Source organism: Phaethon lepturus, unplaced genomic scaffold, assembly GCF_000687285.1.
Source record: "Phaethon lepturus isolate BGI_N335 unplaced genomic scaffold, ASM68728v1 scaffold2783, whole genome shotgun sequence".
In the NCBI taxonomy this organism is placed as follows: Eukaryota; Metazoa; Chordata; class Aves; order Phaethontiformes; family Phaethontidae; genus Phaethon; species Phaethon lepturus.
In genome coordinates this window covers 41,896-62,197 of record NW_010526775.1, presented here as the reverse complement: position 1 = coordinate 62,197, position 20,302 = coordinate 41,896, and the positions used below count along the sequence as shown (strand labels likewise).

Genomic DNA, 20,302 nt, shown 5'->3' with positions numbered 1-20,302 from the left:
AGGATGACGTACACATCTAATTTTTGATCATGGAAAGTTAGGCAAGATGAATGCTGTGTACTTTCCAGTTTCAGTTTTAATGGATTTGTGCTCATCATCATCAGTCATCTGTTCATTTTCATCTCTAATATTCACTCAGTTGAAACGACCGTGCCTTCTCGATTATGAGTTCAGAACTATAATTTTTTGCATATTTGCATACAAAGCCATATATATTTTATTGAAATACAAGTGTTACAATAATTAGATGAGCTAAAAGGTCAACCACCTTTAAGATCCCTTCCTTCCTGGAAATAGTTAGATGATAAAGCTATAAACATAACTAGCGGAAGCATTTCTTTCCTCAGCTGAGAAAAATTTAAGACGCAATTTTACACATGGGGCAAGTGTAATTTTTTTTTTTAAAGTAAGATCTTTTACATAAAAATAGTACATATTTATGCAGCCTCAAAAATGTAATCAACATGCACTAAAACATATTAAAGAAAAATAAACTCTCCAGGATGCCCAGAGGAGAAGAAAATAATCTTATGGAATTCAGCAGCACAAGCTCCCTGAGTCAGCACATTTACATGTTAGAATAATGTATTTTAAAACTCACTTTATCAACACCAGCACTTAAAATATAATTCCCCTTTTTGTTCCATTTCAGGGCAAATATTGGACCTTTATGTTGACCTAAGGTGCTTGCAAGGTTACCTGGAATAAAGAAAAGGTTAATATTATAATTTGTTTATAAATTAGCCAAATTACAGTTCATTGCTGTTCAATGCTTAAGAAAAGTAAGTGTTGTTTGACTTACCATCTTCTGTCCATATTCTTGCAAAACCATCGTATGAGCCTGTTGCCAATAGTGTTCCATCACTCTGTTGGGATATATAAAAATGGCAAAGGTCGATACTAGATGGAATCTGTTTCAATGAACATTTTTCTTTCCATTTCTTTTTAAGGTTTGTGCATTGTGATTTATGGGAAATGTGAATCCACACATTGAGACAGATTATACTATGATTTAAACTAAAGGTTATTACTGCAGTCAGCAAAGAGGAAATAAAACCCTCTAACGTACTGTGAAATACTAGGCTACACCATCAGGTAAGAGTAATTTAATCAAAAGGATTAGAAAGCGAAAACAAGATGTAACAAATTCTATGGGATTCTTTCAGATAACAAACAGATACTACTTCTTAGATGTAAAGAGCCTATAAAACACCAACAGATCATCTAAATCCTGACTAAATCTCAGCTGAGTGAAATTCAGGCACCTCTCCTTGAAAGAAGGACCCAAACACCTAAGCCACTTACACTCACGGTTAACACCTCGAATGCTATCTACCACAAAGAAGCTGCTTTCTCTTTGTCCGAACACAGACTCACACACATGCTCAGAGGCACAGTACCATGATGGACAGCCTAAGAGAAGTTGGATTCATGGGTCTCATTTAAGAGAAAAAAAGTGTGGAAATCATAATCAGCATGTATTCTCCTGGAAGGTGCCCTTCATTGAACGGTATCTCGTGTGCAGCCAACAATGCTAGAGTTATTGGGCCAGAATGAGAATAATTAAAAAGGAACTTGACTCTGTACCCTGGTGAGATAGGTACTGCTGGAGCTGGGCGTCTAGTCTTCAAACATTTCAGCACCTGGATTAGGAGATTCATCCAATTTATCTCCAGATGTCCAGAAGCTAGGAGTTAGTTTGAGAGAGTAACCCAGTCTCCCTCTCTAACTAACAGCATCACCCACCTCTGGAGTGTAATTCATAATCCGATTTGCTTTACACTCTGCCAAGACCAGCACGAAGACACGTCTCTGTTTCTACTGACTTAGAGGGAGCCTAGATGACTAGCTTAGATGGTTAAATTTAAGGGAGGTGAATCCTATGCTTGATACCAAAGGACATGATCTGAATATGGCCTCTAGAAAGAACCTTTCTTATCATAACATAAATCACATAAACCAGAGAAGAACTAATTTAATATCACCAGTGTGAAAATTTCACAGTGAAACATGATTAATATTTTGGTTCTAAATAAACAATAAAGGCAGATGGCATTTCTAGCATCGTGAATAGAAAATTAGAGAATGGCATAAAATAATCCTTTAAAACATACGTCCATTCCAACCCTTCAAAAATAGTAAGTCAGAGCAGTTGTAGATTTAACTTAAATGTGTAACAATGTAGGGGGAAAAATATCAAAACCTAAGCCAACTTCAACTGTGATATACACTTATCTGGACCACTGATGAGAACAAAGGCAGTAAGAGCAAAAAGAGAAAAGGGAAGGAAAGCTCAGGCACTGGATGTACAGTTTATCCAAATTTGTTGGTAGTAATTCATATTCTTTGGAAAACTTGAAGTAAGTTGGAAGGGCTTCAAGTGTTTAAGTTAGGAACACTTCCTTACATTAAGTACTAGAACAATGCATGTGAAGTAGTAACCAACAAAGTCTGGAAAGGCAAGAAACTACTACAGGAAATACTACAGGATGCCCTATATGTTTTGGACGACTTCTCTCATAACTGTTCTGCACCTCTGCATGTTTTCCTCTTTCAATTACTCTTTTCCTACTCCTCAATTCATTTTTCCCCCACTATTTTTCTTCACTGTGATATCCACAGGAAACAAGTCATGAACATTCTTAGGTTTTATCTTTATTTGCTTTGTTAACCTACCTTTACTTTCCATACTATTCACCAACTTCTTTCATTGTGTCAAATACAAAATGCATAGGGGAAGCTGATTTGTGCAGTGGCCTTATCTCTTACTTTTGTGAAGCACATAGCTCACCTGAAGGACAATAATACTGCAGTAAAGATTTAATCAAATCTTGGTCTCTGGCCAGGAACTGAAACTGTATGTAACTGCTAAGCATCCTTTCTGGTACTTAATTTTTAATCTGTTTTCCTACGAAAACAAGACTAATGTGATAACTCTGTCTGTACCAATATCAGCAAAACAGACAGAATACAAGTGATCTCAAAATTAATTAAGGTTCCTGCAAGGTCCTGTAAGTTCTTTTTACAATGCTTGGTGGCAGAACGGAGACATGAAGCAGGCTTAAAGCTGCCCAAAGACACTGCCCAGACCCTGGGTATTCTTAACAATACCTGTCCTCTCTGCTGACTTCAGTCTTCTCCGTGCAGGACCATATTATCTAAGATAGAATGTTTTGCAGAATGAAAGTAAAAAAGGGATGACGCAAGACAGTCCTACCCAGAAGGTGGGTAGGTGAAGACAGAATGACTACACATGCTCCTACCAAGATAAAGATGATAATGTGAGCACATTTTGCTACGCACAGCATAATTCAAATAAGAGAGGGTCTCAACAGTCCTTTGCTGGTGCTTCTATCTCCTCACATGCCAAAATAAAGTAACTATGAGATGCAAATACATTATTAATCAGGCTTCATTACTACAGAGATTGCTTGTTTAATCTTCATTCTTAAATTTATCTAAGTTTATTTTTATCCATGCTGCAAAAATAAGAGATATAAATACATCATTATTAAGCTTGAAGATGGCAACAGTCCTGGAAAATTATAGCATATAGGGGAAAGTTCAGTCTATTATAAGTATTTGAAACAAGAGGTCAGTAGGTTAGAACAGAACTTCTGGTCATCTCAGATATAAAAGATATGAAGCAGCAGCTGTAATTGCCTCTGAATTAAATTTAGACAGATAAAACCCATACACAGTCTTAGAAGTTAGCTTACATTCCAGTCCAATGAAGTCACATCCTTATTGCTGGGGACATCGTGTCCTCCTTCTCTTATGCAGTGCCTCAAAACTAGTTGAGTGGAACCGCTGTTGCTGTTTTCATTGAGATTCCATATTCTGGCCGTTGAGTCTCCGGATCTATAAAAGCAATTGTGCAGAGATGAAAACTCCTCTTGGTGTCGACCCAGGAAACAAAGCAACAACCTCTATTTCTGTTTTCATTGAGAGACCATCACAGCCTTTAAAATGTTAATTTTTCTTTCCAATTCTGCCCTTCCTCCACTTCTGTACTTTTTAAAAAAATGCTTACACATATTTCAACGACAGGTTTTTGTCCTTGTCCACACAAGGACAAAACCACAAGCCTCCTGTAGAAAGTGTGCACAGTCCCGCGAGCTCCCAGTGTGCACAGTCCCGCGAGCTCCCAGTGTGCACAGTCCCGCGAGCTCCCAGTGGCTCACTGCGTCCCTGGTGTTCCCCCGGCGCTGCGCTACACTCCCAAGACAGCGTGAGAGGATCCGCAGGGCCACCACCCGCGGAGGTGCGAGGGTCGCCTTGGTGGCAGCCCCGGGGAAGGGGACCTCCAGCAGCGTGACAAAGGTGTGCGGCGCCTGGTCCTGCCCCGCTGCCTCGGGCAGCTGCTGCAGGAGCGGGAGGGGAGCTTAAGGCTGCCTTTAATTTGGCCATGGCCCTTTCGTAAGGTACTTCAGGACAGACCAGAACATAGCCTCTGACAGAAGCTGTTTGCAAAACAGCCTCTCAGCATTAAATCAAGCTACAGAACCTAAAGGTTAGGAAAGTAGAAAGGTAATTTAAATTCATTTTTAAAATTCATCTTAATTTCAATTTTTTAAATTCATGTCTACGGCATCCTTTGCTGTCTGTAGCTTGGCTGCTTAGCTCACATTGTCCGAAAAAGTGGCAAAATAACTATTGACATAGTAGAGCAAGATAGAGACAGCATCAGGATTTTCATCCACTTTATAGACCAAATATTTTCTAGGGAGATGTTTTTATTGCAGGCTGAAATCCCGAATTTGTCCAGAAAAAGTTGCGAGGAGGAAGTGAAGTGCTTATCGTAATCCGCTTATAAATAATATATTTATTTTCACTTTGCATAAATCTTTCTTCCAATGAAAAATGTCTCTGAGGTCATAAATCAATTTGCAATGGGGTAGAAGATATTACGCTTCCTAGTTTATTGGCATTTGTCTCTCGCTCTCCACCCCCCCCACCCCCTGCTGGCTTTTTTAAAAATAATCAATAACAAAATACCTCAAAACAATCCAAGTACCCTGGATTGCTTGTTTTGTCCAGAGGGTAATTTGCATTTACGTGCAGTAAGTAGAATCTTGGAGCAGAATTAGGATCTCTCTTTTATTTCCAACAATTCACACAGTCTAGATGAAATTTCGTTGTTGATATACCTGATGTGTTAGCTTTTCCTTTTTTTTCAAGTACTGACTAAAAATTCCTTTCCTATACACTAACACGGAGAAAAAGACTAAAAACCTGAGATCCATTTTTGCTTTGATAAGCTGTGTTTTACTGTAAAGGAAATTCATCACAAGAGAATATTAAATTTTCTTCTGGTCTACTAATAAAACATTTTAATTATTTATATTAAAAGTACTGGGCAAATTTTAAACACTTAATACATCTTCGAGTGCAAATACTGACCAATCAAGTATCGAACTTGATTGATGTTTGTGTATTATTTTACCAATTATTTAGCCAAGTTTTACAGGAGTAACAGTTCAATTGTAAAAGCAAAAACCTCTCTGGCTCTATCAGTGGCTCTGAGCTCTGCTGGATCATGGCACACCTGGGGAACGTGCCCCCATCTCCTCCAAACTCTTTCTGTCAGGCTGAGATGCGATGGCTGGCCAGGACTTTGCCAGCCCAACCACAAGCTACTGTTGTACAGCCACACCTTAATTTTTGGCACGTATCTTTCATGTTAGTGATTAAGAAATAATTTGAATCATGATAGCTTTTGTCACCATACAGAGCTGTGACTGTAATGTAACTCCCTTATTCCTTCAGACGTCTGGAAAACTGAGTAACAATTTTGCACACGACTAGAAAATTAACGAAGTTAATCATGAGGCTCAGAAGGAACATTTTTAGTTGTAATAATTTACAATAATGGCAACATAAGTCTTTCATAGGCTTGGGTTATTGGTTAACATGCTAAGTAGGAAATTCCTTCAGTGCTGGCTTCTCCACCACATAAGACCCCGGGCCAGCCCTGCCCTCATTGTAATAATCCAGTTTGTTATTGGACCCTGTGAATAAAGTTCTCAGCCACTTGGCTATCAAACACACTATCCTATTTGCTAGTTCTAAAAGGGTTATGTTTTGTTTTTTCAACAGTTTTATTTAGTCAGTTTTCTGGCAATGCTTGTGCAATCTTATTTTCCAGTATTTTAATTTTGTTTTTCCATTTTCTTCTTCCTAAGGCTACATAAGCTATTATGTGTCCCTGCAGAGAGGCTTTATAAGCCTACCAGTGTGTGGCAGGGGTATTTGTGTGTCTTCCCTTTTGTTGCTGGGGAAAAGAAAAAAAAGAGTATTCCCTGCTCTGCAAAGTATACTGATTTCTGTTGAACGATTCAGTGAACCCTGCCTTATTAGAGGACCGTAGTTCAAGCACAATTCAGAAGATATTTAATCTCCTTAGCCCACAGAAGCATTTCTATCTGCATGATAAAGCAGCTCATTCCAACATGCAAGTCATGAACACTTGAGTAATAGGTATACTGTTCTGCATTATGGTGAAGTACTGCCAAATTTTAGGAAGGCTAGTTCTGAAAGATTTTTATTTCATGCTCTCCAGCCCCAGTATAATCATGAATCGAGGTGGACGAATGTTTGCAGAATTTTTTTTGTGACATATAAATTCTCCATCCTGTAACTGTCAGTACAGAGCTCAGAACCGCCGCCGTTGGGCAAAGAAATTTGCATGACGGTTGTTGAACTTTGGTATTTCTAATCTTCAATAATCACTGTTATTTTGATATGCAATATTGCTAATGTGTATTTAATACTTCTGGCTCAAAGAGGTTAGACATTCATTATTTTATTTTAAAAGAGATTATTAAAAGCATAAAGGGAAAGAAACGCCGCCTCATAATGTACACACCTAACTTTTCCTTAATAAAGCAGGTCTCTCAACGTTAAGTGCTTACGCTTCCTAGGCAGCCTGGAGAGGGAAGTGCTCCAGAGGTATCCAAAGGGAGATCTCTGTCCCACTGATTCTATAACACTGCTCCCTGCAACAGGTTATTCAAACGGACCTCACCTAATAGCTGACCACTTTGCATTAATGGATCTGATGCAATAAGGAAACTGGTCCCAATAAAGTCACCTGCTAATGAATAAGCACTTACAGTTAGCAGAATTAACACCTGGCACTGTCTGGGCTGAAATCACCCCCCTCAAATTGGTAATTTAAAAGGATTATTCAGAAAGGTAACTCACAGTGGATCCTAAACAACAGATATGAGGAATACAGTAACTCGAAGCATTATATAAAACCCAGACATGATGACAGGAGATGGCCTAGAAACATCCTTTCTTGCTTCTGAGAGACACAGCCATAACTGAGAGATCTTGGGCAACAGCTTTTATGGCTCATTATTCTGCTGACTAGGGAGAGTGAAGGTGCAGGAAGCACTCTGCAAGAGTCAAAGTTCCCCTGTGTGAAAAAGGCTGGTGTAGATTAGCAAAGGTAAGAGATGAAACCTACTGTTGGGTTTTTGGAATGAGGCCAGGTCCCTCTACTTCACAGCTACGAGAATTACTTGAAGGTCATGGCTGGATGTAACAGAACAGAGCACGCTCTTGGAAGCAGCAGCGCAACGTGCGCACAGAGCATCCTAAATTCAACTAGCAAAGCTTCTGGAGTTCAATGCTCTGGCAACCTTGTCATTCACAGTCCATCCACTTCCATACCATGAAACTCGAGCATGTTCAGGAACACCCTGGGTCACTGGACCCCGCTCACCTATGCTGGCAAACTGGTAGGTTATTCCCTGGCCGCTCTGGCCTGCTGCCCTGGCGTTCCCTCTGAGTAACTCCTGGGCATGGCTTGGTGCTTATAATGGTCCAGAGACAATTCTCAATGTGCAGTTTGTTTGGCAGCCAGGACAGTTTACTAGCTCAGATACTGGCCGTTCTCTGCCAGTTGGCCTTGGTGCCTAGGAATATTCCCAGGCATGGTTAGTTTACTGATGTGGACATAGCTGTAACGGGTTTCTGCACTACCCAGGGAACATAACCATCTGTAACAATTTACACGTGTCATAAAGTTAAAACTTAGATATTGAAAGATATGTCACGGAAGAAGTCAATCTTTGAAGAGGGGGACAACTGGCTTTTAAGAGCAAATTTGGAATTATGTCCAGGAATGGACAAATCTTGAGATTTAGCCAAACACCTACTTTTTTTTTTTTTTTTTTACCTTTCCACTATATGCAATTATTTATTTTGGCATGTTGATTTCCTTCATAAAGGGTAATTAATCCTCTTACATGGCTGTATGTATCCACTTTACCGCATTATTATAATGCTACCATTCATAACACCTAAACATTCTTCTCATGAGCATTTGGTGACAAGTCATTCCTTTGGTAGCCTTTACTGGTATCTCTAGTCCCCTCCATCCTCCACTTTAGGAGTTATGGCTGTGGTGGAGGAGGAAAAGCAGCTGCAGAATGTATTTTTTCTGGCTATTTGATCAGAGAAACTCTTGTCTCCAGTATTTGGTTTTTTTAAAATAGCCCTTTACAAAGTCCAGAGTATATATTCCTGTGCTGGCCTTCACACCCTAAAAAGTCATGGCAAATGAGTAGATGGGACATCAAATATCAAAATCCTTTTCTATCAGTGGGATACTCACTAAACCTGGAAACCAATGCTCTAGTTTTGCATAATTCAATCTACAGACAAATCCCCTTACACAGTTTGCTTCAGATTAGGTTGTGAACCTGCATTATTCCTTTAGTGCTTTGAAGATTACATCAGGCTGCTGTCTAAACTGCCGCTAATTGCTAGAAAAATTTATTGCTTGTATAACAAGGCTTGAAGAAAATACATTGCCACAAATTGAGATTCGATTGTGCTAGGCACTTTACAAACAGAACAAATGTGTTATTTCCTTTATTTAAAAGCTAGGTTTTAATATGTACTTTTTAAGAAGGCAACAGATGGGTACAATCAGGCAGATGGGAAACCAGAAGAAAACTACGGACTGGGCAGCACAATATGGCCATTATAGAATCTAACAATTCAGTGTTTGCACATCAGACTAACTGCAGTTTTCTTTTTTGAAGCGCTACTTTGTGAAGGACAAACAGAACTGCAGCATACTGTAGATCTCAGGGAATTTCTCCCCCTCGTTTAATTGGTGTCATAATACACAGTGTACCTGTAGATGATAGCTTGCACTGTTATTATACCAGACATCTCAAATACTTTGTGCGGTGGCATTACCAGACACTCAGCTCTCTTCCTTCAAGTTTCATTTTCTTCCGTGCTTACTATGCCATTTCAGTCATGTAAGCTTCATCAGGCACTCACTACTGCATTACCTGGAGGCTAACTGCACCACATACGTTGTTTCTTATGAGCAGGCTAAAATCTGATCTAGATGCCCATGGATTTAAATTATTTGCATTTTCATTGCATTGCCATTAGTCTGCATGAGACAGAGCATCTGACTGTACTTTCTGACCATGCATGTATTTTTGTGCTTCCAAAATCAGCAGCAAAGCTTGTTAAGAAAGACCTATTACTCTGACGGGTAAAGCTTAATTGAAAGTGAGAAGATACTTCTCTACCTTAGACATCCGACTAAGGGTTCCGATTATCATCCTCCAGGTTTACCTGAAGCTGTGTAAGATACGACAGTCCCAGGGATCCAACTACCAGTGCTTAGCACCCTGCAGCAAAGTTAAACACCTACTAGTTCGTCAGTCGCTGCAGTACATACTCTGGTTTATTAAATGGTCCACTGGCTTATTAACTATGCACACTAGGACTGCGAACCGCAGATCCTAGGGAAGCAGTCCAGGACAGCAAGCACTGGCAGAGAGGTAAGTCAGATACCGGGAAGCAGCTACCAATGCTAAAGCCAACAGATGAGGTCTGAGCACCTATGCTTAGGAGTCTTAACTCCCTACGTAATGAGTTGAGAGATGTAGGTACCTGCAGAGGGACAGAGCACTTGATGCTTGACTTAGATGCCTAATTTCAGCTGTGCAGATATTCTCCAGAATAAAGCAGCATCTTCGCTTCATCTCAGGCGCCACCAGGTGTCCCTAAAGAATAATTCTGGATGGTATCCTTTCTCCCCACCGGTTTTCCTTTAGAAAATAATGTGGGTGTGCTAACTGATCACCTGAAGACTGTTCTCCATAGAATGCAATTCAATACCATAATGGATAAGTTTACTATTAAAAAAAAATATTGTTTAGGATGACAGGGCTAAAGGACTTCTATTGTATCAACAAATAGAGCCCCTCCATTTGAATGATGCTAAATAAAAGTATTTGCGAGCTATTGATCTCAAGACAGCCCATGAAATCCTAATTGAGTTTGCCCCCACAATGGGAAAGCTTTTCCAGATTTTATGAAACCTCTAAGATTTTCACCTTTAATGAGAAACAACCATAAAAACAATTTAATGAGGTTAACTAAATTTATCTTAGTTTTTGAGGTTTTCTTCACTATTAGGTCATGATTTAACATTTACGAGTAGTCAAAGCATTTAGGCATACATGGAAAAGTTAGAGGAGTAGTACAGGAGCATCTTCGTTCAGTATCACTTGATGTTGATTTACAAATTGTTATGCTGGCAGTAACATTTCATGAACATGACAGATTCTCTGCCTTCCCTTGATTCTTTTTTTTCCCTTGAAAAGATCCTCTCAGATTTGGGCTGGGACGGTTAAGGAGTAACATATGCCACAGTTCTTCCACATTTGTCAATCCTAATTTTTATTTATTTATACATTAACTAAATCTCTTTTTTATGGCTCACTCAACTGTATGCTGGGAAGAGGACAATCTGTGTGAAATAACTGTTTTCTGCTTGCTTATTTGAACTGGTGACTGATCTTAGTGATCAGGACTTCCCTTCTTAATAACAATAATCTGCTAGGGATAAGTAATACTGCCAAGCCATACTGTCTGAGACACTAGAAAACTGAGTGGATAGAGGAATACAGTTAGCAGAAAATACAGCAAATGCATGGCATAGCAGCACGGCTGCTATTACAGCTCTTGTCTGTACCATGGCATCACTCAGGGGCCCTAACACAAACCAGAATACTCACTGAGCCTATGAAAAAAACGAGTTGAAAACCGAAGTTTTTCATCTGAAAACCCTAAATACAGCTTTTGCAAATTCTACTGCTATACCAGGTCTAGGCATTCCAGAAACAAGGTGTATTCAGAAGGATTGTATTTTCTAAAAGTCTGTTGTCTGAAATTATTCTTTGAAAACTGCTGTCTTCACTCCCTTAGAGATCATATGCTCTTTATCCAACCCGATATTTATTTCAGTTAATGACTTTTATTTTTCCTATTTATTCTGTCCCATTTGCACTTTCCTTGTTTTCATGTATTAAGTCAACAAAGATCTCAGAAGAAGACTATACTGATGATCATGCAAAAAGTTGGAAATAAAGTAAGGACTTTCCTCTTCCTTGTAAAGTATGGTGATACTGTCAGGTAACTTTACGTGATGAAGGCTCATTTCTCTCCTCTAACTTCTATCAGCTTTCCTCCGCATTCACAGTTAAGACTTCTTAAATTTAGCCTTCTTTTTAAGGTTTAACTTTAAGCATGAACAAACACAGATTCTAACAGTGACAGTAGAGCTCTACGGGTATGTTTACATTAGCATTTTTGTTTCAATCAAACGCACTTTTTCTAAGTCAGTGTCCTGATTGTCCCACTTACCATGCTTTGGTTGTCACTGCTGAGCAGTCCTGGACTGGACTCCTTTTCAACAACAATAAACCAAAACATGCCCTCATCATCAGCACATCGGACCAAACTAGGTCCAGCATGAAGCCCCTGCCCCGCAATACAAGCAGCGTTGACATTAGGTCCTCACACAATGTTTGTGCTGCACGAGGCCAATGCAGACATAGCCAAAGAGAACTGTTTGAAAGTCTTCATACTTTTAAAAAGAAAACATGGATACCACAGACTTTCTGAGACTCCACTGTGAACCAAAAGCAGGAGGAGCAGGTTACATGAACTTCAAATAGATTGAGAATTATCCATAGTTGTTTCAAAAACCTTTGCAAAAATTTATGTGTATTCAGAGCCACAGAGTGCACATCTTAAATATGCAAACGCTTCATACTCTGTGTTACCTTATAATTACTTAACTGCTACATAGGTACAGTACTGCTGAAAAAAAAAAAAAACAAACCTGAAAAAAAAATACTACAACTTTCAGTTGCAGGCTGAAAAAGCAGTGAAGAGAGTACTCATTCATCTCTAGTATACACTCACAAGTTCTTGCATCCCTAAATACACTCAAATTGCAGCAGCTGGTTTCAGTCATGGTCTTACCCAGATGCTAGCAGGTCACTGACAGGGTTCCAGGCACAGATGAACACCTCTGATTCATGGCCCCGAAGGACTGTTGCTTTGTTAGGAGGAATTTCAACATCCCCGTCAATCTCCATTGGCTTTGAATGATTATCTGTAAGGAGATATACCAGAGTAAGTAGTTTGCAAGATGCTGTTAGGTCTGCTTTAAAAACAAGCTGGCTACCCATGGCCTAAAGCTTAAAGCAACGTATACACTATAAATAATATTCTGTGTTGTGTCACTGACCATATTACTCTATTTTCTTCCCTATGATGATTTAAATTTATGGTATTTCCTCAAAATTTAGAGCTTTCCAAAGTATTTTCTACAAATGCATGTAGCTTTTCCTCAAAAAATAGTTAGCATTTATTTTAGTATAGTTTTTTTTAAGCTGCCTTCATTAAAAATGACTTACAGATCTATTAAAATAGTGGATTGCCACATTTGAGAAAAGTTTTATGCTGTTCTTTTAAAAAATTAACATACAGCACATACATTTTCTTACACAGGGTCCTGTAAGTAATACGTGTGCTACTCACAGATGAAGAATGTACTGAGCAAGGGCCTCAATCCCTAAGCAGGCAGGGAAACGGTGAGTGATCACCTTCTCAAGGATATCATAATATATGCAAAGGTAGCAACTGAGGCAGAGATATACTCAACCTGCATGCTGTAATTCTGGGGTTCTTTAGACTGCAGTCTAAGTAACTTTGTTTTTATAAAGCTCTTCTATTTCCTTAAGGAAAAAAAGTGTATTTAAATTATGAATTTCTCTTAGTGGCAGCAATTCGTTTCAATTTGCATCATGAACAATGTTTTCACTTCAGGTTTTCATTGCTTCAGTATAAACCTTCCTCATTCAGCTCAACTTCCGGGCAGGAAGGCAAAATTAGTATCCTCTGCGAACAAGACACCAACCAAGGACAGGTAACACACTGAAACAGCAGACAGCAGATGTCACACGCAGAAGCGTGGCCCATTTCGCAGAAAGCAAATCCAAGAGCGGACAGCTGGCCGGCTGGGGGAAAGGCAGCCTTGTGTTATCTAATCAATACCTTGGCCAGCTGATCTGCTCTGGTTGATCAAAATCCAAGTTCTTAGTCTGGGTTATGTCTTTTAGTTAGTCATTCTTTAATCACATATGGAGATCCATAGGTTCGCAAGCGGAATAATTATGCTCCTTTATTGCCACATGTTTATGGCATTTAAAATCAGCCATCTGTCCCGATACTCAAGCTCTGCTGAGCTATTGCCCATCAACTGGCAAAACAGACTGTGACGTTGCACAACTGCCATCGGAAGGAAGATCTCCAGATTTCTACCCTTACCCAGGGCTTGCAAACACCCTGTTTCGCTCTGCCTAATTTCTGCTGAGTCACACAAGCAGCACTTCGCATTGCATATTTGGTTAGGGACCCTATTAACTATGTCTGTGCCATATCTACGCCACAGATGAAATGTAAGTCACGTGTAATTCAATGAATTGCATAGCACGGAGTATTGAAATTGGAGAACTAGCAGCAGTTTCGCAGCTCACGTTTCTTATTCAATATATCTAGATTTTTAACTACACTTATTACCTATGGACTTGTTGCACAAAACTAAACATACTACAAACGCCTATTTGTAAAATCTACACCTACGCTGCATCCCTATGTTAAGCATGGTCCTTGATAATTCCCTATGTATATAACTACCACAATTAATACTGTCAAGATATGCCAGTACTCCAGATTTAGCCTGACCCTAGCAGCTGGGAACTTTGAGATGATATTCTGAGAATATCAGGGCAATGAAGAGCAAAGCACTATTAAAACCCACCAGGAAGATATGAGTCTAGAGCTCGCAATCCTCTATTTCTCAGCACAGCACTGAGTCACCAGGTTTAAAGCACATTTTCATGAGAAAAACAGCAGCATGGTAATGGCTATGCATTCATCTGTGTCCTGTTCACAGTGCGAGTTGGAAGTTGGGGGTAAATCAAGAAGTAAGATCTTTCAAGTGCATTCATTTTAAAAATTAAATGAGATGCTACTCTTACCACATACGATCCTACTGCTATCTGACTGGCTCTGAAGGCAGAGCTGCTTTTCACTCTTGAATAAAGCCAAATAACAGCTTGGAAGCAGCATTACTCCAAGGTCAGAGTTACAAGGTGCTATCAGAGCAAGGCCATCTGATACTTACAAATATTTTTCGTTTGTAAAACGAAAGGAGGAACCTAGATACACACTTTGAATGTTATTAACTGCTGTGAAAAACCCCACAAAGTCATGCTGTGAAAAAGAAACCTTGATCAGCTGATACCTGCATTAGTACATGCAAGACTGCCTGGCCTCTGGAAGCAATGAAACACCTGCAGGATTATTTTCTATTGTCTTCCAGTAATGATTTTGACACTGCAGCTTTGATGGTTCAGGAGAAAAGGGAGGGAAAGATGAGCTGTCTTTCAGAAATCGTTCACAAATGTTCATATTGTGTGTGTTTTCTTCCTATTTTCATCAGTAGTCAGGAACATCCATATTTAGAGCCTTACTGTTAAGCACAAAACTTAAAATGCCCCATGGAACAAACAGGACAGTTCACGCTTCTGCGATACTGCTTCAGGCTCTTCTCAGATGCAGGCAGACACTAGCAACATAAAATGGATATGATTATGATAACAACAAAAAACTGCAGAAACCCCTGAGCACAAGACAGAACCCTCGTAAGAGGGCTGGTTCCTTACACAGCACGAGCTCTTGCGAGAGCCCTGGTCTCATCTGAAAATTTGGCTTTCCTATGGATGCAGCTACAATGTGTACATGGGAAACGAGAATAAATAGGTAAGATGCAGTAGCGATCATGAATAGGCTGCCTTTTTTTTAAAGTATCTTCAGAGCAGAAAGCTCTTGGTTAAGACCTTATCTGCACAAAGAATGCCTCTGAGGGGGTCTCTGAAAGAGGGGGCAGTTCTACCAAGTACAACAGATTCTCATCGGTGAAAAACTTAAGTCTGCAGCTCATATAGTTGAGGACTCTGCTCAAATGTTCACACAAACCATTTTCTAAAGGCTAGAGGATCTCTGCTTAAGTCTATGCTATATTCTAATTTTTTTCCTCACGTATTAAAAATCAAAATTAACTGGAAATTAAAAGTCATATTCCCCCAAAGTATTAAGTTTTTTTTTTAATAATTCTAACATACTAGTGAGTAATATTAACTCTCTATTTCCTCCAAATGAAAAAAAAATATTTATTTTTAAGAGCTTACCAGTGCTTACCCTGTCTTTTCTCAGGAAATGTGGGTGTTTTTTACTTAAACCTTTGACAGGCTGTTCACTGAGGTTGTTCTTTACAACCGTAGTTATAATAAAGGAACTGGGCTCAGCCTTGTTTTTCTTAAACCCATGCCAATCCTTGCAAATATAATGAAACAAATGACACTAAAAATATTTGAGTTGGAAAACAATCCAAAGTTTGGCTCCATTTCGACAACATGCCTTTTTTTTTTTTTTTTTTTTACAGATTTTTTTAAAGTGACTCAAAGCTGAAAACATTGCTCAGGAAGCAGCAATAGAAGGCAGTAATTTTATTTATTTATTATTTGAAGCTGCCCTCAAACTGTTATTGTTAGATTTTTTCTGTCTCACCCTTTCTTAAATCAAACCACCCTATCACATTGTATTAATTACAACATATACAAAACTATATCGTATCATATTAAATATATTGACACTTTTTTGGAAGACTTATAGCGTATTGGAGAACTCCATGTCAGAATAAATGCAAACTCGATTAACTTCCCAAAGACATCTCTTTCACCCACTTCCTCCATCCCACCTTTTAATGACAGGTGACTTCCAGGTTATGACTACGGATTAGCACACTAGTCAAAACCATCCCTATATATGCCAGTTCTGTGGAAGCCAACAAGACTGAAAATGAAGGTTTGGGAAGTTTCTCACGCCTTTTTGTATCAGCAGTCTTCTCTAGCCAGTAGGTCTTCCAGGTTTCACCTTACCCATCATACATTCTGTCCTAAACTTTTTTCCACTCCTACCCTAAACCTTTTGTCCTAAGCTAAGCTCTTGCCAGAGCTTTTGTCTTCGTCTATCCTAGACTAAACAGACTCTCTAAACACAGTGATAAGGGAAAAGGTAAGGCTGGATATACAGTTTGTCCAGCATAAACAATGAAAAGGAAGGGTATGACCCTTTTGTTACTTCATTAACATGACTATATTTTTCTAACTTTACCACTAGAGAGGGAAATAGAATTCTAAAAGTGTTAATCAGACCCGTGCAGGAAATTGCCAGCTAGATCCGTCAGTCTTTATTTCTAGTGGTTTCTGATAATTACTGAGGCAGATCTCTTGGAGATTACTTAAAGCAGGTCTGTTCAAGGGTGAGAATGCCAGTTTTGCAGTTCTGTGTGTATCTCCCATGTATAGTCCTCATCTGCAGGTGCTACACCACCTTGCTGCTATCCTCCAATGCCTCAGACAGAAAGGTTATAGCCCTCCCAAGGCAAGGGAGTCACACAGATCAGAGAGTTGGCTGCCCCTGGATTTCTAAGCAGCTTCTCTCCAAGCTCTTTCTCCTTAAATTGCAGACCTCACCTCTTCACTCAGGATGACCAACTGGCAGAACAGCAGCTGCCAACAGCACATGCCAGCTGGCCAGCTACTCCTTGAGGACTTTCTGTCTTCCCGTTGCCACTGCTCAGTTAACTGGTCTGCCTGGTAGGCTGCCTAGCCACAGTAATGCTTTGAAATTTGCAGTCTGGTAGAATATCTCACTGGATGACATGTATCCTGCCTCTGTGAAATTTTACTGGACAACACAGTGCCCTGTTCTTGCATCCTGCTCCAGACAGAGCTATTGGATGATATTCAGTCATACAGGACTTTTCCTCCTCAACACTCCAGGAAAAGTCTACAACCGTTCCTGAAAATCCTTCCTACTAAAATTTGCTGTGAAAATTATTATTTTTTTAATAAAAAATGGCAGATCTGAGAGACCATGGCTTAGAGTGTGGCCATACTTCTGAACTGATCTACAAGGCTTTGCTTTTGTTTCTTCAGATATGTGTTTCTTCAGATCAGAAGGAAGTAAGGCTGAGCAGTTCTGCGTTAGTGATGAACTGATAATCAGGATTTGGTTTTTTTGGTCCTGCGACAGGAACACATTCCCCTCAAATTTTCACAAATCAGCTGAAGGAAAGTGTCAACAAACAAAATACCAGCATTTGATACATTTAAAAGTGCTTTCGTTTCTGTTGGCACCCCTTCACATAAGAAGTAAGTTTAATTTCAAAACAACGGGTTAGTTGGAAGTAAAAGACAAGCATTCCATAGTCTAAAAACAGATTAACATTTTCAAAATTTTCAGAACTTTCTAAAAATTGCTTTCTCAAAAGAAGAATGTAATTTAAGTCACTGCAGTTTTATTGGGGGAAACTATGCCGTCTAACAGGAATTCTCTGAAGAAAAACCTGGTTTGAAAGCGTTTTTCTCACTGACCTACAGAGGAATCTATTCAGATCAAAGAGAAGATGGAGATTGATAAAGGTATCTACACTGCAGAACAAATAAAATCTGTCACAGGACTACAGTCCTGACCTGTTACTGTCTAACAGCTGTTGGGGCTTCCTACAAAACTTGCCATGCATGTTCCTCTAGAATTTCCTCGGAAGGCAATCAGGCATTAAGGTCTCATTTCAGAAGTCAGCCAGTGCCCTAATATGATCTGCACATTGAAACCAGAACCATCAATCTTGTCTGCCCCACGATGTTAGCACAGCCGTTAAGATTTAGTTACACAAGCAGGTATGTCCACTCCTTGTTTTATATGTCTGACTTCAGATGTCTAAGATATGAGCTCAGTCTCCCTCTGTCACCAATAAGCAAAGGTGAATTCAGAGCTCCTGTGAACGGACTGCTCCCATAGACGAAGGAAGTCTCGAGAAGATAGGACTTTCACTTACGTACCTGCAGTGGACTGTATGACTAAGCACGTGCTACTAAATAAAAAGGTGAGGAACTCCTTCCTCCGTGCCTTCAAGACAGGTTGGCTGCATCCAAGCTGTCTGCTGGGAATAGTCCTTGGCATGTGCGACTCCCTCTCCTGTGCTTGGCAATGCTGTTCAAGAATGGATAGCTGGTATAGACCAAACTGTGCCAAGGACCATGCCAAGGCTATGGATAATCACAGGATAGTGCTCAAGGCTATGCTCTGGCCATGTTTCATTTACACAGATGTGGCTTGTAAGTCTGAGCCTCTCAACCCAACTCCCTCCTAGCCTGGCCAAAATGACAAACTGTGGCTACAGCTTGTCCCAACTTTTATCAAATATCTAAAGGCACTTATACAGCTGATAATATTGACAAAGTCTGGGTAGCCTACTCCAAAGAGAGAGCATACAGCTCCACTTCTTGATGCTGGCTTCAGCTTGCAATTCTGAAAATACCTCAAGTTTTTGGATTCTGAGAGGACACCAGTAAAGCACAGTGCTGTGATGTGAAACTCAGCAGCCTTTCTAGAAAAAACCTCCCCCCCTGAAATGATTCCACTGAGTTCTACCACCTTGCAGACACCAACTAAGTACAAGAATATTCTTGAAACTCAAATCTACCCCAGTAGTGGCAAGCAGCTGCAAGGGTTGGCTTACTTATTGCATGTGCCCCATTCTCCTCTCCATTCACAGTGGCTTCTCCGTTCTTTGGTGTGTTCTGCTGGGAAACAGCAGTCGTCGTCGCTCCTGCTGTTGCTGCCGTTGCTGCCGCTGCCGCCCCCGCACTGGCTGTCCGCGCCGCTCCCGCCGCCGCACTGGCTTGTTGCTGAGCTAGTTTCTCTCTGAATGCTTGCTGCCGGGTCTGTACAACATCAGGCATCACCGCGTCTATCAGAGACAGTGATTCTATCGGCCTGCCGTCAAATACTGTACCATCCTGCAGGGAAAATGAGCAGAAGTGAAACTGCAAGTTTAGGATCTCCACCGCTGAGGTCGGCAAAGAGGTATAATGAAACAAAACGAGGTTGTGTGAAGATACTGCACTTTGACTTAAGCAACAGTGCCGTATTACTACGTACCATCTCTCTCTTAGATCCATGACAGTGGTACCCACATTCTACTTAGAAAACTGTTTGGTAAATAAGGCATTTGTTGGAATTTTGTAGAAAATTCAGGCATATAAACTCTTTACAGATGCAAAAAACCTTATGCTGTGGAAAACAAAATGTCTGACTGATGACAGAAAGTTTCTCTTTGTTTTGTATCTGGAAAAAAAGGAGTCATGGCTAAAGCCATGACAAAGGCAAACAGACTTCGGTTGAATTGTTTGTCTTCCTGCACTTGCAGAGGCATAGGAATGGAAGCAGCTGATGAATAATGAACCTCAGCCAAAACAAGACGTATGCGCAAATTCAGTGGTTTCTTCCACTGCGTTTATCAGCCCAGCACCACCAGTTGCAGCTGATTGTACAGGACTGCTTTACCATTATTTTTCCTTTTTTCCGCTAGTTTTATTTGTGATAGTTGTGGCTTTCATTTTGATTTCTGTAAATCAGACTTCAACAACTCACCGAGTTAACCTTTAAGGGCTGTTTTTTAAGACTTAATACAGACTTAGGTCAACAACTGCTGTATTTACTTAGTTTTGCTTCACTTTCACTTTCCTATTCACTTAAATATAGGAAAAAGGTTTTAGTAGCCTCCATAAAGTGCTATTTTACTGATCATCTGCAAACTCCCTTTCATTCTTTGAAATAATCAAGACGTAGCAGTGAAAGATTTGTATTTGATGAATAACAGATAAGATTAGGATATGGACAGATGAAGCAGCTGGGAAACTATCATTCTCAATAGATAACAATAACTAATGTAGAAAAATAGCAGCTTGGCTGACTAGTATCCTTCTGTTGGACTAGTCATTGAATTACCCCTTAAAATTACAATATTAACATAATACATACTTGCTTCCTC

The 20,302-nt window shown here is 39.8% G+C and overlaps 1 protein-coding gene across 2 annotated transcripts in view; it reads right to left on the bottom strand.

The window, feature by feature from the left end:
• LOC104617751 (F-box-like/WD repeat-containing protein TBL1X) overlaps positions 1-20,302 on the bottom strand; it is a 53,456-nt gene that overhangs the window by 14,162 nt on the left and 18,992 nt on the right. The window contains exons 3-8 of one of the 2 annotated variants that reach the window (XM_010283158.1): positions 19,148-19,268; positions 18,989-19,087; positions 12,316-12,448; positions 3,720-3,861; positions 803-866; positions 602-699 (exon numbers count right to left, since the gene is read on the bottom strand). In XM_010283158.1, coding sequence (XP_010281460.1) covers positions 602-699; positions 803-866; positions 3,720-3,861; positions 12,316-12,448; positions 18,989-19,087; positions 19,148-19,268 — 657 coding nt within the window. Of the gene's footprint in view, positions 1-601; positions 700-802; positions 867-3,719; positions 3,862-12,315; positions 12,449-18,988; positions 19,269-20,302 lie in introns of both variants that reach the window. The other variant, XM_010283159.1, reaches the window with a different exon arrangement.